Raw genomic sequence first — 13651 nt, forward strand, 5'->3', positions numbered from 1 at the left:
TATGGAAACGTAAAGGCAGTGGTGGCACAAAGTATACTCAAATGTTTTACAAATGTGATACTTTTACTCAAATAGTAAAAGTATCAATACTGCAATATAGAAATACTACTAAAGCACGGCTATTTTCAATTGGCTGAAATGTATTGAATTGATTGAGCTGAAGTGGTTAATGTATGGTTTGTAATAATAATCAAAATCTACAAAGTAACTAAAGTTTTCAAATAAATGTAGTGGAGTAAAAGAACGATATTTGCCTCTGAAATGTGGTAGAGTAGAGGTAAAAGTATTGGAAATTGGAAATACTCAGTAAAGTATAAATACCTCAAAAGTACAGTACTTAAGTAAATGTACTTTTCTTTCCGCTCAACAAACCTTGATGTGGACTGTCCAGGTTTAGAACGATGCAAAGCACAGTTCTTCATTTGGTATTCTGCAGTGGTGGGAAAAGTACAAAACGTTTTTACTTAAAGTAAAAGTATCAATACCGCAATGCAGAAATACGCTGTTACAAGTAAAAGTCTGGAATTAAATATTTACTTTACCAGAAGTACCAGAAGTACTCATGATGCAGAAAGTTCTGTTTCACAAGGTATATTTGCATTAAAATCTTTTGAATCTAGAATATCTACAAGCTCACAATGTGTCGCATTACGACGTATTGTGTAGTTAGGTATACAACAGATGTAGGTTTAGATTTGGAGCATCATTTCGACTGTCTGGTTTTTGTTCTCAATGTGAGTGCGTTATCCAAGATATTTATCTGCAGGTTTGAGGTATTTTGAGATACACAAAGATTTTCATGAAACTTCTTCCTGTGTGTGTGTGTGTGTGTGTGTGTGTGTGTGTGTGTGTGTGTGCGTGCGTGCGTGCGTGCGTGCGTGCGTGCGTGCGTGCGTGCGTGCGTCTGTTCCAGGGATCGCCCTGGGTGTGGTGGTGAGGGAGTACACTTCTCTGTCTCACCTGCACAAGCAGTACTTTGGCTTCCCTGGAGAGATCCTGATGAGGATGCTGAAGCTGGTCATCCTGCCGCTCATCATCTCCAGCATGATTACAGGTACGCCTCGTTAACCTTGACTAGACCTGTACGTGCCCGTCGCAGTTGGCCACCGACCCACTTGGGAACGATGCAACTTGGGAACCTAATGATATACATTGCCATATCTAGCACCCGTTTTAACTGTCAGCCGGTGTCCCACATGGAGATCTGTGTATGTGCCTGTGTACCTGTGTGTGAAGTGGGCAAACTGACTGTGAAAAGTGTACTTGGCAATCAATTGGGCCCACTGGCAGAGCCTGATTGGTTGAGCCTCAATTGGCTGAGGCAGAGGCTGGAAATTGCACAGGTGAAAGGAGTTGGCCTCATTAGGCCCACTGGCAGAGCCTGGCCCAGGTGAAAGGAGTTGGCCTCATTAGGCCCACTGGCAGAGCCTGACCAGAGCCTTTTTTCTGTTTTTATTAGGCATTTTGTATATGACATAACAAGAATATCATTGACAGATAATGAGTAATTAAGTGATATAAATTGAAAAAATAATAGTGACAGGTAGTGTAAATGTTCCAAACTGACCAGAGCCTTTTGTGGTGGTTCTGGAGAACCGTGGGTCCGACCGACTCGATACCTGGCACTGCACTCCCTGTGGGGGTGTGGAACGCGTGTGTCGAATGTGAAGTCGGTGGGTCAAACGGTTCTCTATTTACGTGCATTACAACCGTACACACGCACACACGTACGTATGCACGCACTCAGAGATGTGGCAAATTTATAGTAGGATAAAAACAACCAGATATGCCTCGTTAAAGACCAGGTACGCCTCGTTAAAGACCAGGTACACCTCATTAAAGACCTCGTCATCTCCATGATAACAGGTACACCTCAGTAAAGACCTCATCATCTCCATGGTAACAGGTATGCCTCGTTAATTAAACGAATGTGCAGATCAAACATATGCGTAGGGAAACCAAATGGTCAGTGATGTCCCTGAGTACACTGAAAGATCAAAGCCTTTAATTTTTTTTTAAATAAATAATCATAAAGCAAACAGCTGTCAAACAGCTGTCTGATTCATGAGCAACACCTGAACAATAACAGAGTGGTGGAGCATGTCAGACTTGACATATTGTTAGTGACAAATTACTGGATATTCTGAAGAAACCACGACCCAATCCCTAAAGTAGTCTAATCCCTAATGGAGGATGTGTTCCTGTTCCGTCACCTGACCTCAGGCTAATGGATTCTTTATAATCCATTTTACAAAACAATGGTGTGGCTTGATGACAAGAAGTGGTTTCCAAGCTGTCAGTGATTCTCACATTTATTATTTATTTAACCGATTAAAACCCAGAAAACAAATATACAGGCACATAGCGTGTCACTTTGTGCCGCGCTATGAGCTTTTAGGTCTTGCACACGTGTCGCTTGATGACAAGAAGTGGTTTCCAAGCTGTCAGTGATTCTCACCTTTCTTATTTATTTAACAGATTAAAACCCAGAAAACAAATATACAAGCACATAGCGTGTCACTTTGTGCCGCGCTATCAGCTGCACATTCTGCAAATGTGTGAAAATCTTTTAATATATATTTAATTTATATGTTTTAAAGGGAACATTTTTAACTCAAATATTAGCTTCGGGTGGTTACAATAATGTTCAACGTCAAAAAAACAATTCAATCGTTAATCGCAATTATTTGTGTGACAAAAACTAACACCGTGATCCCTAGTATCAATATTATAATGCATATCATGATATTAGACTGGATATTGTCCGTGATTTTGGATTATTGTATTGTACTGTGTACTGTGATATGGCATAAACGTGTTCTATAAAAAATATATATATCGGATCGGGAAAAATTGGTATCGGCAAATATTCTAAATCGAATGATCGGAATCGGATCTGGAGCAAAAAAAAAAAAAGAACGATCTCGACATCCCTATCTACAGGGGTTGATAACGGAATCTTGTGTGTCTACAGGCGTTGCAGCGCTGGACTCTGAGGTTTCTGGAAAGATCGGCCTGCGAGCCGTCGTCTATTACTTCTCCACCACCATCATCGCCGTCATCCTGGGTGAGAGCATGCCATGCGTTATCATCTCCTCATGTCCTCAATGCTATAGGGTTCTGTCATCCTGGGTGAGAGCATGCCATGCGTTATCATCTCCTCATGTCCTCTCAATGCTATACGGTTCTGTCATCCTGGGTGAGAGCATGCCATGCGTTATCATCTCCTCATGTCCTCTCAATGCTATACGGTTCTGTCATCCTGGGTGAGAGCATGCCATACGTTATCATCTCCTCATGTCCTCAATGCTATACGGTTCTGTCATCCTGGGTGAGAGCATGCCATACGTTATCATCTCATGTCCTCTCAATGCTATACGGTTCTGTCATCCTGGGTGAGAGCATGCCATACGTTATCATCTCCTCATGTCCTCAATGCTATACGGTTCTGTCATCCTGGGTGAGAGCATGCCATGCGTTATCATCTCATGTCCTCTCAATGCTATACGGTTCTGTCATCCTGGGTGAGAGCATGCCATACGTTATCATCTCCTCATGTCCTCTCAATGCTATACGGTTCCGTCATCCTGGGTGAGAGCATGCCATGCGTTATCATCTCCTCATGTCCTCTCAATGCTATACGGTTCCGTCATCCTGGGTGAGAGCATGCCATACGTTATCATCTCATGTCCTCAATGCTATACGGTTCTGTCATCCTGGGTGAGAGCATGCCATACGTTATCATCTCCTCATGTCCTCTCAATGCTATACGGTTCCGTCATCCTGGGTGAGAGCATGCCATGCGTTATCATCTCATGTCCTCAATGCTATACGGTTCTGTCATCCTGGGTGAGAGCATGCCATACGTTATCATCTCCTCATGTCCTCAATGCTATACGGTTCCGTCATCCTGGGTGAGAGCATGCCATACGTTATCATCTCCTCATGTCCTCTCAATGCTATAGGGTTCTGTCATCCTGGGTGAGAGCATGCCATGCGTTATCATCTCCTCATGTCCTCAATGCTATACGGTTCTGGTTCTTTGGACAAGACAAACAATGTGACAATCGTTCAAAAGGCAAGTCAGGGAACCTTTTTTTTGTACACGTACTATAAATAAAACAGTGTCATTTCATTAATTCTACAAACAAATCCCTATTTTCATCTTTGCACAAGAAAATAAGGCTGTCAGTCATTCCACTCTGCTGTGCACCGCTACGACGACGGCCCACATCGTCTGTGAGCGCTGTAGTCATGTCTGTCACCATCACCAAGCAGTAGAATATTGTAAAACATCTGTGATCCATCAGGTATCGTGACATACAAACATATAGGTTTTCTGGATTTAGAAGATATTTGTAGAATCTGGTCTCAGGTCTTAATGGATTAAACACCTGTCCTCTCCACCAGGTATCATCTTGGTGATGACCATCAATTAAACACCTGTCCTCTCCACCAGGTATCATCTTGGTGATGACCATCAATTAAACACCTGTCCTCTCCACCAGGTATCATCTTGGTGATGACCATCAATTAAACACCTGTCCTCTCCACCAGGTATCATCTTGGTGATGACCATCAATTAAACACCTGTCCTCTCCACCAGGTATCATCTTGGTGATGACCATCAATTAAACACCTGTCCTCTCCACCAGGTATCATCTTGGTGATGACCATCAAGCCTGGAGTGAGCCAGACGGCGGACCACATTGAACGGGAGGGGACCACCCCCAACGTGACCACAGTGGACACCCTGCTGGACCTCGTCAGGTGAGCTGAAAATATTTTGTTTAGCCCACCCCCGAACTCAGACAGTGACACGCATGTGAGCGAGCAAATAGAGAGGCTGACCAAAACTAGTGAAAATAGCAGATCTACAAGCTCACAACGTTTGTCTACGCATGTAAGGTCGTCGAGGCTATTGCAAGTGCTACTGGCTAAGATAGAGTACGCCGGAGGATTTGGAATATTGTGTGAGGGGACATGCCAGTATGTGCTGTTCTTTTTACTTCAATATCTGTCCTAATTTACCTTAATGTGTGCCATATTGCCAACCTCCAAAATATTTACTATAATGTCAGAGGGAACCTGCATGGGCCTTTGGATGAAAACAAATCACGCTGGATGTATAGACTTTGTTACGGGGCCATGCGCTAAAAATAGCAGAGGTTGTTGATAGGCTATTTTTAGGCGCATGCATGACGCCGATACGAGACACCCAATGAAGTATATATAAATAAATCATGCTTCAGTTTTGCAGACCAAGGTTATTACAGTTATAACGAAATAACGGAAACTAAAATTGAAGACATTTTTATGAAATAAACGATAACAAACTGAAACTGTATTGAGTGTTTACAAAGCTGACTAAAACAAACTATGCTATTGACAACGTGCCCTTAGTTTTCGTTTGTGGATGGTTGGTGGTGGAATACATCTAATACATCTTTTGTCAAGTTTTTATTACACAATACTTACCTTTTCAATCCTGCACCTGAAAAATAAGCATAAAAAAACCCAAGTAAAACTATTAGCATTTTCAAAAATAGAAACTAAATACAAACTGACAAATCCACTCTAAAAAAACAAATGAAAACTAACTGAATTAAAAAAATATATATATATATATATTCAAAACGATTATAAGCTTGCAGGCCACTATTCTTTCCCACATACTGTTTGTACATTCCCCCATTGCCTCTAAAGACCTATTCATACTCCAGTTTTAGGTGATAAGGTGACCACCGTGACCACCGTGGTTAGTAAAAACAGAGATATGTGTTTGGGTGAGTGGTGAGTGACTCACTTACCACCACGGCTCAGTGACGTCATGTTGTAGTTTTCGGTGGTCACCTTATCACCTAAAATTGGAGTATGAATAAGGCTGATATCCTGGGGATACGTGGGATATTGTCTTGGTGTTATGTTGTTCTGTGAAACAGATGCATGAGTCAGAAGAGGAATATCCTTGAGGGACAATAAATATTCTTATTATTCCATCATTCCTCCATTCCCATCATCACCTCCAACTGTCTTCTTCTCCTGTCAACAGAAACATGTTTCCTGAAAACCTGGTGCAGGCTTGTTTTCAGCAGGTCAGTAAACTACTATACTGTATAAACTCTCTTGGCGAGCAGCCAGTCACGCCACACAAGCCTTTATCTGATGATGTGAATGTGAAACGCTGTCGTCTCTGTCGGGTGGAAACCTCATATGTCCAGCACTGTTGCTTTTCAGGATTCAAATTCAAATGCAGCAGATCTACAAGCTCGAAATGTGTCGCTTTGTGCCACATTTCGAGCTTTCGGATCTGCTACTTTTGATGCCCTTTTGTGACGATGTAGCATGATCAAATAAGAACGTTAATTTACGAAAAAAACACAAAAAGTTAGAATATGGAGACGGAGAGTGACATTGTGAATCTAAACTCCATTGCAGGGTTAACCCTGTTGCATTCACACGAGGCATGTGCAAAGATGCAAAAGATCACAGCATAATGTTGCTCACTGACGTCGTCAGGCGTGCGTCCATACCCATAGTGACATGTGTCGCTGACGTCGTCAGGCGTGCGTCCATACCCATAGTGACATGTGTCACTGACGTCGTCAGGCGTGCGTCCATACCCATAGTGACATGTGTCACTGACGTCGTCAGGCGTGCGTCCATACCCATAGTGACATGTGTCACTGACGTCGTCAGGCGTGCGTCCATACCCATAGTGACATGTGTCACTGACGTCGTCAGGCGTGCGTCCATACCCATAGTGACATGTGTCACTGACGTCGTCAGGCGTGCGTCCATACCCATAGTGACATGTGTCACTGACGTCGTCAGGCGTGCGTCCATACCCATAGTGACATGTGTCATGTTGCTCACTGACGTCGTCAGGCGTGCGTCCATACCCATAGTGACATGTGTCACTGACGTCGTCAGGCGTGCGTCCATACCCATAGTGACATGTGTCACTGACGTCGTCAGGCGTGCGTCCATACCCATAGTGACATGTGTCATGTTGCTCACTGACATCGTCAGGCGTGCGTCCATACCCATAGTGACATGTGTCATGTTGCTCACTGACGTGGTCAGGCGTGCGTCCATACCCATAGTGACATGTGTCATGTTGCTCACTGACATCGTCAGGCGTGCGTCCATACCCATAGTGACATGTGTCATGTTGCTCACTGACGTGGTCAGGCGTGCGTCCATACCCATAGTGACATGTTGCTCACTGACGTCGTCAGGCGTGCGTCCATACCCATAGTGACATGTTGCTCACTGACGTCGTCAGGCGTGCGTCCATACCCATAGTGACATGTGTCATGTTGCTCACTGACGTCGTCAGGCGTGCGTCCATACCCATAGTGACATGTGTCGCTGACGTCGTCAGGCGTGCGTCCATACCCATAGTGACATGTGTCACTGACGTCGTCAGGCGTGCGTCCATACCCATAGTGACATGTGTCGCTGACGTCGTCAGGCGTGCGTCCATACCCATAGTGACATGTGTCACTGACGTCGTCAGGCGTGCGTCCATACCCATAGTGACATGTGTCACTGACGTCGTCAGGCGTGCGTCCATACCCATAGTGACATGTGTCGCTGACGTCGTCAGGCGTGCGTCCATACCCATAGTGACATGTGTCACTGACGTCGTCAGGCGTGCGTCCATACCCATAGTGACATGTGTCACTGACGTCGTCAGGCGTGCGTCCATACCCATAGTGACATGTGTCGCTGACGTCGTCAGGCGTGCGTCCATACCCATAGTGACATGTGTCACTGACGTCGTCAGGCGTGCGTCCATACCCATAGTGACATGTGTCACTGACGTCGTCAGGCGTGCGTCCATACCCATAGTGACATGTGTCGCTGACGTCGTCAGGCGTGCGTCCATACCCATAGTGACATGTGTCACTGACGTCGTCAGGCGTGCGTCCATACCCATAGTGACATGTGTCGGACAATCCAGCATGGAGTCTCACCTACAGGTCTTTTTGGACCTATAGGCATTATTTTATGTCAGACAGAACAGGGGAAAAGAAAAAGCGGGGAGGAGGAATATAAAACAATTTGATTGGTTCATGCTTCGCTGCGTCATTGCAGCTACAGCTGTAGCTTTGTAACTTTGCATCTGGAAGTTGAACCCAGTTCTGATTCGATTTGTAGCTTTTGCAGCAGCTTCAAACGTCGGATTTGCTTCATAGCTTCATGTTGCTAGACTGTATCTTTGCCTTTGTGAACATACCATAATAATACTAACCATTCCACAGCAGTACAAGACTAAACAAAAAAAAGTGTCCGCCCTGAAACTGGGAGGTCGCGGTTCGATTCCCGGCTGGGTCATACCAAAGACTGTAAAAAATGGGACCCAATGCCTCCCTACTTGACACTCAGCATTAATGGGTTGGATTGGGGGGGTCAAATCAACTAATCAAATGATTCCAGAGCGCGGCACGGCTGCAGCCAACCGCTCCTTGGCAGCGGCTCACCGCTCCAAGAGATTGGTCAAATGCAGAGAACAAATTTCACTGCGGTAACGTGTGTGACAAATCGTACGACTTTGCCTTTGATTCCACTGCAGTACAAGACGAAGCGCAAAGAGCTGGAGCCGGCCAGGGTGACGACGGAGAACACCACTACGATCCAGCCTCTCACCACCAGCCTCATGGCAGCCATGGAGGTAGGTGTGAGCGAGTTGCCATGTCGAACATTGTGAAGTTCACCTGGGCCAACTCTGCCCTGTCCGAGTTGCGACCCGGTAGGCAAGTCGAATAGTTTACTAGAATAGTAAATCCTCCTCCCCCCCCCCCCTATCTCTATGATGGTCCGTCTCACCCAATCACAAGCCAATGAGCTCCCTTCAGCCCCAGAAAACGGAGTCGCGTTTTAATCGACGCCTATGAGCAAGGCATTCTCACTTCCTACTCCTCCTGCTTAAATACTTGGTCTGGTCAAATTTGAGGTCTAATGCAAAACTCAGACAGCTTGATCCTGTCGAGACCTGAGGAAGTTCCTGCCTTCTTTGACGTTGTTTAACTTGATTACAATGGTTTTAATATAGCAACATCTTGCCTTGTTATCAATTAGGTCTGCATTCCTTCGTCAGTCACGTGACAAACTTTCAAATTCCATCGTCAGTCACATAACAACCCTGTCTATAAGAGGAATGCAAGAACGCTCACCCCCAAAATGCATGCTCACAGTGGGTCAAATCTGCCAAATCTCAGTCAAACTTTATGCCTAACCCTAATCTTAACCTCAATAAAACTATGCCAAACTTAACCTTATCCTCTGTAAAACTATGCCTAGGCCTAACCTTATTCCTTAACTTCATCTTATAAAAACTACTATAGGGGTGCATACTTAGTGCAGCATAAAAACATGACGTTAAAGGGGTTCTTCCCAGTGTGTTAAAAGGCGATGCCAAGGGGTCCCGAACAAGCATCTGTATGTGAAGAGAAGGGTTGGAGAATGCGTTGCTGTCAGTTGATAATACATGTGTAAATAGTAAATACAGAGCAACGTGGCAGTCAGACCCCCGTATCTTTTCCTTGCAGCTGTGGGGACGATATATCACCGTGCGTGGGTCTGCAGTTTGCCTCAGCACTCTCTGCTCTCAGCCAAAACATGACAACAATGGTCCCATTTACACCCTGCATTATTAACATGCTTCCTGGGTGATTGGTTTTAATTGGGTGTGGTTAAAATGCTACTAAATCCAGTCGTAATTGCAGCAGAAATGCATTAGCAAACACAATTTACAATTTAGGTATTTAGCAGACGCTCTTAATCCAGAGAGAGACTTAAAAGTAAGCAAGAACAACACATGGTAATACATCAAATACATATAAATTGTCATCTAGGATAATAAGTAGGCCTAAGGTAAGTTAACATCCGCCCAACAGTAGAATCTGTACAATCAAATTATGACTATACCCTATAGAATGCTATGTCTACATTATGCTATCTAAAATAATTAACAGACAGACAGACAGACAGACAGACAGACAGACATTTAAGCTGACCTGCATGTTATCATCCAGGTCAAATTTGTTATCATCCAGGTCAAATTCATCCTTGAATGGAATGTAATTAGGAAGCCTGGCACTGCTTGTTGCCATGAGTGTGTGTGTGTGTGTGTGTGTGTGTGTGTGTGTGTGTGTGTGTGTGTGTGTGTGTGTGTGTGTGTGTGTGTGTGTGTGTGTGTGTGTGTGTGTGTGTGTGTGTGTGTGTGTGTGTGTGTGTGTGTGTGTGTGTGTGTGTGTGTGTGAGTGCGTGCGTGCGTGCGTGCGTGCGTTTGTGTGGCGTGCACAGATCTGCAAGCTCACCGGCGAAGGTCAGAGTGCTCTGATCCCATGCACAGAAAACGGTGCAGCTGATCAATGGCTTTAGAGTCAGTGAGCTGAAAAGGTTGTAAAAAGCAGAGCTTCCTAGAGCCCTGGAATGCTCGCTGACCCAGCATGAATGGGCTTCTCTTCTCTTCTCTTCTCTTCTCTTCTCTTCTCTTCTCTTCTCTTCTCTTCTCTTCTCTTCTCTTCTCTTCTCTTCTCTTCTCTTCTCTTCTCTTCTCTTCTCTTCTCTTCTCTTCTCTTCTCTTCTCTTCTCTTCTCTTCTCTTCTCTGCTCTCCTCTCCTCTCCTCTCCTCTCCTCTCCTCTCCTCTCCTCTCCTCTCCTCTCCTCTCCTCTCCTCTCCTCTCCTCTCCTCTCCTCTCCTCTCCTCTCCTGTTCTCAGAACATCACCAGGGAGTATAAGATCGTATTCTTTCTCTCCTCTCCTCTCCTGTTCTCAGAACATCACCAAGGAGTATAAGATCGTCGGGGCGTATACGGATGGAATCAACGTGCTGGGCCTCATCGTGTTCTGCGTGGCCTTCGGCCTCGTCATCGGGAAGATGGGCGAGCGAGGGAGGATCCTGCTGGAGTTCTTCGACGCTTTGAACGAAGCCACCATGAAACTGGTCCAGATAATCATGTGGTATATGTATAACGTTATTCAATATTAACCACATGAACCCTATTCTGGTATATGTCATACTGTAAGTAATATAGGCACACAATTGGCAAAAATCTACAAGCTAATATATGCAAGCGCTCCCCATTCGAATGCTATCGTATAACTGAATCGTAAATAATGTTGTTGGGAGTGCATTTTCCCCAACTGAGATAATGGGGTGAAAGCCACGCCTCCGTTGCCGCCAAATCAGTAGCCGTCGCCTCACAGCTAGAAGGTCCTGGGTTTGATTCCCGCTGGGGACGCTGTGGGCGCCTCCAGTGCCCACACCGTTCTCTCCTCCGTATCATCAGTGCCCATACCCGAGGCGGGGTTGGTGAAAAGGCCTTTCTGTGTGGAGTTTGCATGTTCTCCCCGTGTCCCCTAGGCCTAGGGTAGGTACCCTCACAAAAAACATGCAGTAATCCTGTTCTCTAAACTACCTCCCCCTGGCCAGCCGGGGCGCCTGATGGAGGGGAAAGGAATAACGTGTTCCTTCCACACACTACGTCCGGCCCGGTGAAACTCCCCCCCCCCGTCAGGTGATTCACTATCAAGGACCACACCACCAATGGAAACATTTAACCATTTATTGAAATGTATAGGGGAGGAAAGCATGGTTAGGTTATGACGGATGGCCCACGACGGGCCAGCGGCGGCGTCGAGGTTTAAGCAGAGTGGGGAAGCCTCGGGGACCCGGCGTGCTCCCGAGGCACGTCAGACCCCCTTTAGGAACCTGTAGGGGGAGTAGGATGAGAAATGGGGTGGGGGGGAGGGGTGACAAGAAATGAGAACAGGGGAGAGCCAGTGGTTAGATGGGCTGGTTATATATGGGTGGAGGTGGCTTGATTGGAGATAGCTGATAGGAGGTGGAGGTGGCTGCATTGGGGGTGTGGTCCTGACCCTGAATCTCAGTTATCTCTAACACCATTTCACTATCAAGGACCACACCACCAATGGAAACATTTAACCATTTATTGAAATGTATAGGGGAGGAAAGCATGGTTAGGTTATGACGGATGGCCCACGACGGGCCAGCGGCGGCGTCGAGGTTTAAGCAGAGTGGGGAAGCCTCGGGGACCCGGCGTGCTCCCGAGGCACGTCAGACCCCCAAAGCCTCATTAAGGAGACGGGATTGGGCGGCCTTCAGATCTTGCAGATCTAATCTGATGTAGCGTAGGTACGCCTGGGAGGACCAGCGGCCCATGATTTGGATGAGGTGGTCGGGGATGCCGTTGCGAGAAGCGGAGGTGGCAGCTCCGATCCTGAAGGAGTGGCCCGAGTAGTGTGTGGGGGAGATGCCGGACAGGGCGAGTACGTTGCGGAGGTGTTTGAGGAACCAATGTCTGGAAGCGACACGGCCGGACTCGGAGGTGAAGAGGGGATCGGAAGGAGAGTGGCTCTGAGACTTCCGGTAGGAGAGGTAGGCGGAGAGGGTTTGGAACGGGTTTAGGGCGGACTGGTTTTTGAAGATGAAGACGGGTGTGCTGGGGCCGGTTTGGTTCGTTTTTGAGTGCTTGATGTAATAGACCAGGGTGTCGCTTGAGTACGGCGACAGGTCCGAGATGCGGGCGTTGCGGCGAGGGTCGAAGGCTTGAGAGGAGGAGGTGAATTCGGAGCACCTCAAGAAGCCGGAGTAGGCCAGGAGGAACATGGCCTCTAGGGTCCTGCTGACGTGCGGGGAGCCGTACCGGGAGCGGAGAGTTCCGATGCAGATGAATAGGAGGTCTGCAGTGAGGGGGAGACGTCGGGGGGCTTGAGCGGGTTCCTGGCGTTGGAGCCCTTTGAGTAGGGACAGGACTTGGGGATGGCTGGTGATTTGGACAGGGCTGCCGGTTAGGAGCTTGGAGAAGAAAGCGATGCCGCTGAGGTAGGCTCTGATGGAGGGGATTCCGATGTGCGCTACTGAACGGGAGTGGGTGATGAAACAGGTTAGGGTGATGAGGTCGAACGTCGGGAAAGGTAGGTTGAATTTGCTGTGGAAGTGGCGGTAGTTTTGCCAGGCTGTCCAGTAGGAGGAGAGGGTTGAGGGTGCCAGACTGTCTATGATGAGGATCCTGGAGGAGTTGACCAAGGGGAGCAGGGCGGGGGTCACAGGTTGAACGTCAGAGCCGAATAGGGAGGAACCGGGGTTGGAAGCGGGTCTGCAAGCGGGGCCAAGCGTCTGAATTTCTGAAACGAGAAACGAGACAGAGAGTCGGCGATGGCATTTGAATATCCGGGAACGTGAGCGGCGCGGAGGATGAATTGATGGGAGACAGAGTGCCATGTGAGGCGGCGCACGAACGGCATGATGGACTGGGAGTTGGAGCGGCCTTTGTTGATTATATCAACGACGGCAATGTTGTCCGAATGGACGAGGATAGACTGGCGGGACCACTCATGGCCCCATAAGACAACGGCTGCGACGACGGGGTAAATCTCAGCGAGTGCTGAGGACGGGACCAGGCATTCTCCTGCTAGTTCCGGGGGCCATCTTTCGGCGAACCATCTGCCATTATAGAAGCCCCCAAAACCGGCGGAAGGAGCGGCGTCCGTGAAAAGATTGATGTCCAGGGGGTGGGCGAGGCGATCTTCGTAGAAGAACGAAATGCCGTTCCAATTGGCAAGGAGATGACGCCAGAGACACAGCTCGGCACGGCTTGAATGGTTGAGTGTTAT

The 13651-nt window shown here is 47.1% G+C and overlaps 1 protein-coding gene across 1 annotated transcript in view; it reads left to right on the forward strand.

Moving 5' to 3' along the window:
* The window catches only part of slc1a1 (solute carrier family 1 member 1), a gene marked incomplete at both ends in the record, with an annotated part of 82823 nt that overhangs the window by 7632 nt on the left and 61540 nt on the right, over positions 1-13651 (forward strand). Inside the window, 6 exons of the mRNA XM_083789555.1 lie at positions 914-1054; positions 2975-3067; positions 4656-4770; positions 6053-6095; positions 8582-8680; positions 10791-10975. Coding sequence (XP_083645681.1) covers positions 914-1054; positions 2975-3067; positions 4656-4770; positions 6053-6095; positions 8582-8680; positions 10791-10975 — 676 coding nt within the window. The remainder of the gene's footprint in view (positions 1-913; positions 1055-2974; positions 3068-4655; positions 4771-6052; positions 6096-8581; positions 8681-10790; positions 10976-13651) is intronic.

This window comes from Protomyctophum parallelum (genome assembly GCF_964188405.1).
Source record: "Protomyctophum parallelum genome assembly, chromosome: 18".
Lineage (NCBI taxonomy): Eukaryota > Metazoa > Chordata > Actinopteri > Myctophiformes > Myctophidae > Protomyctophum > Protomyctophum parallelum.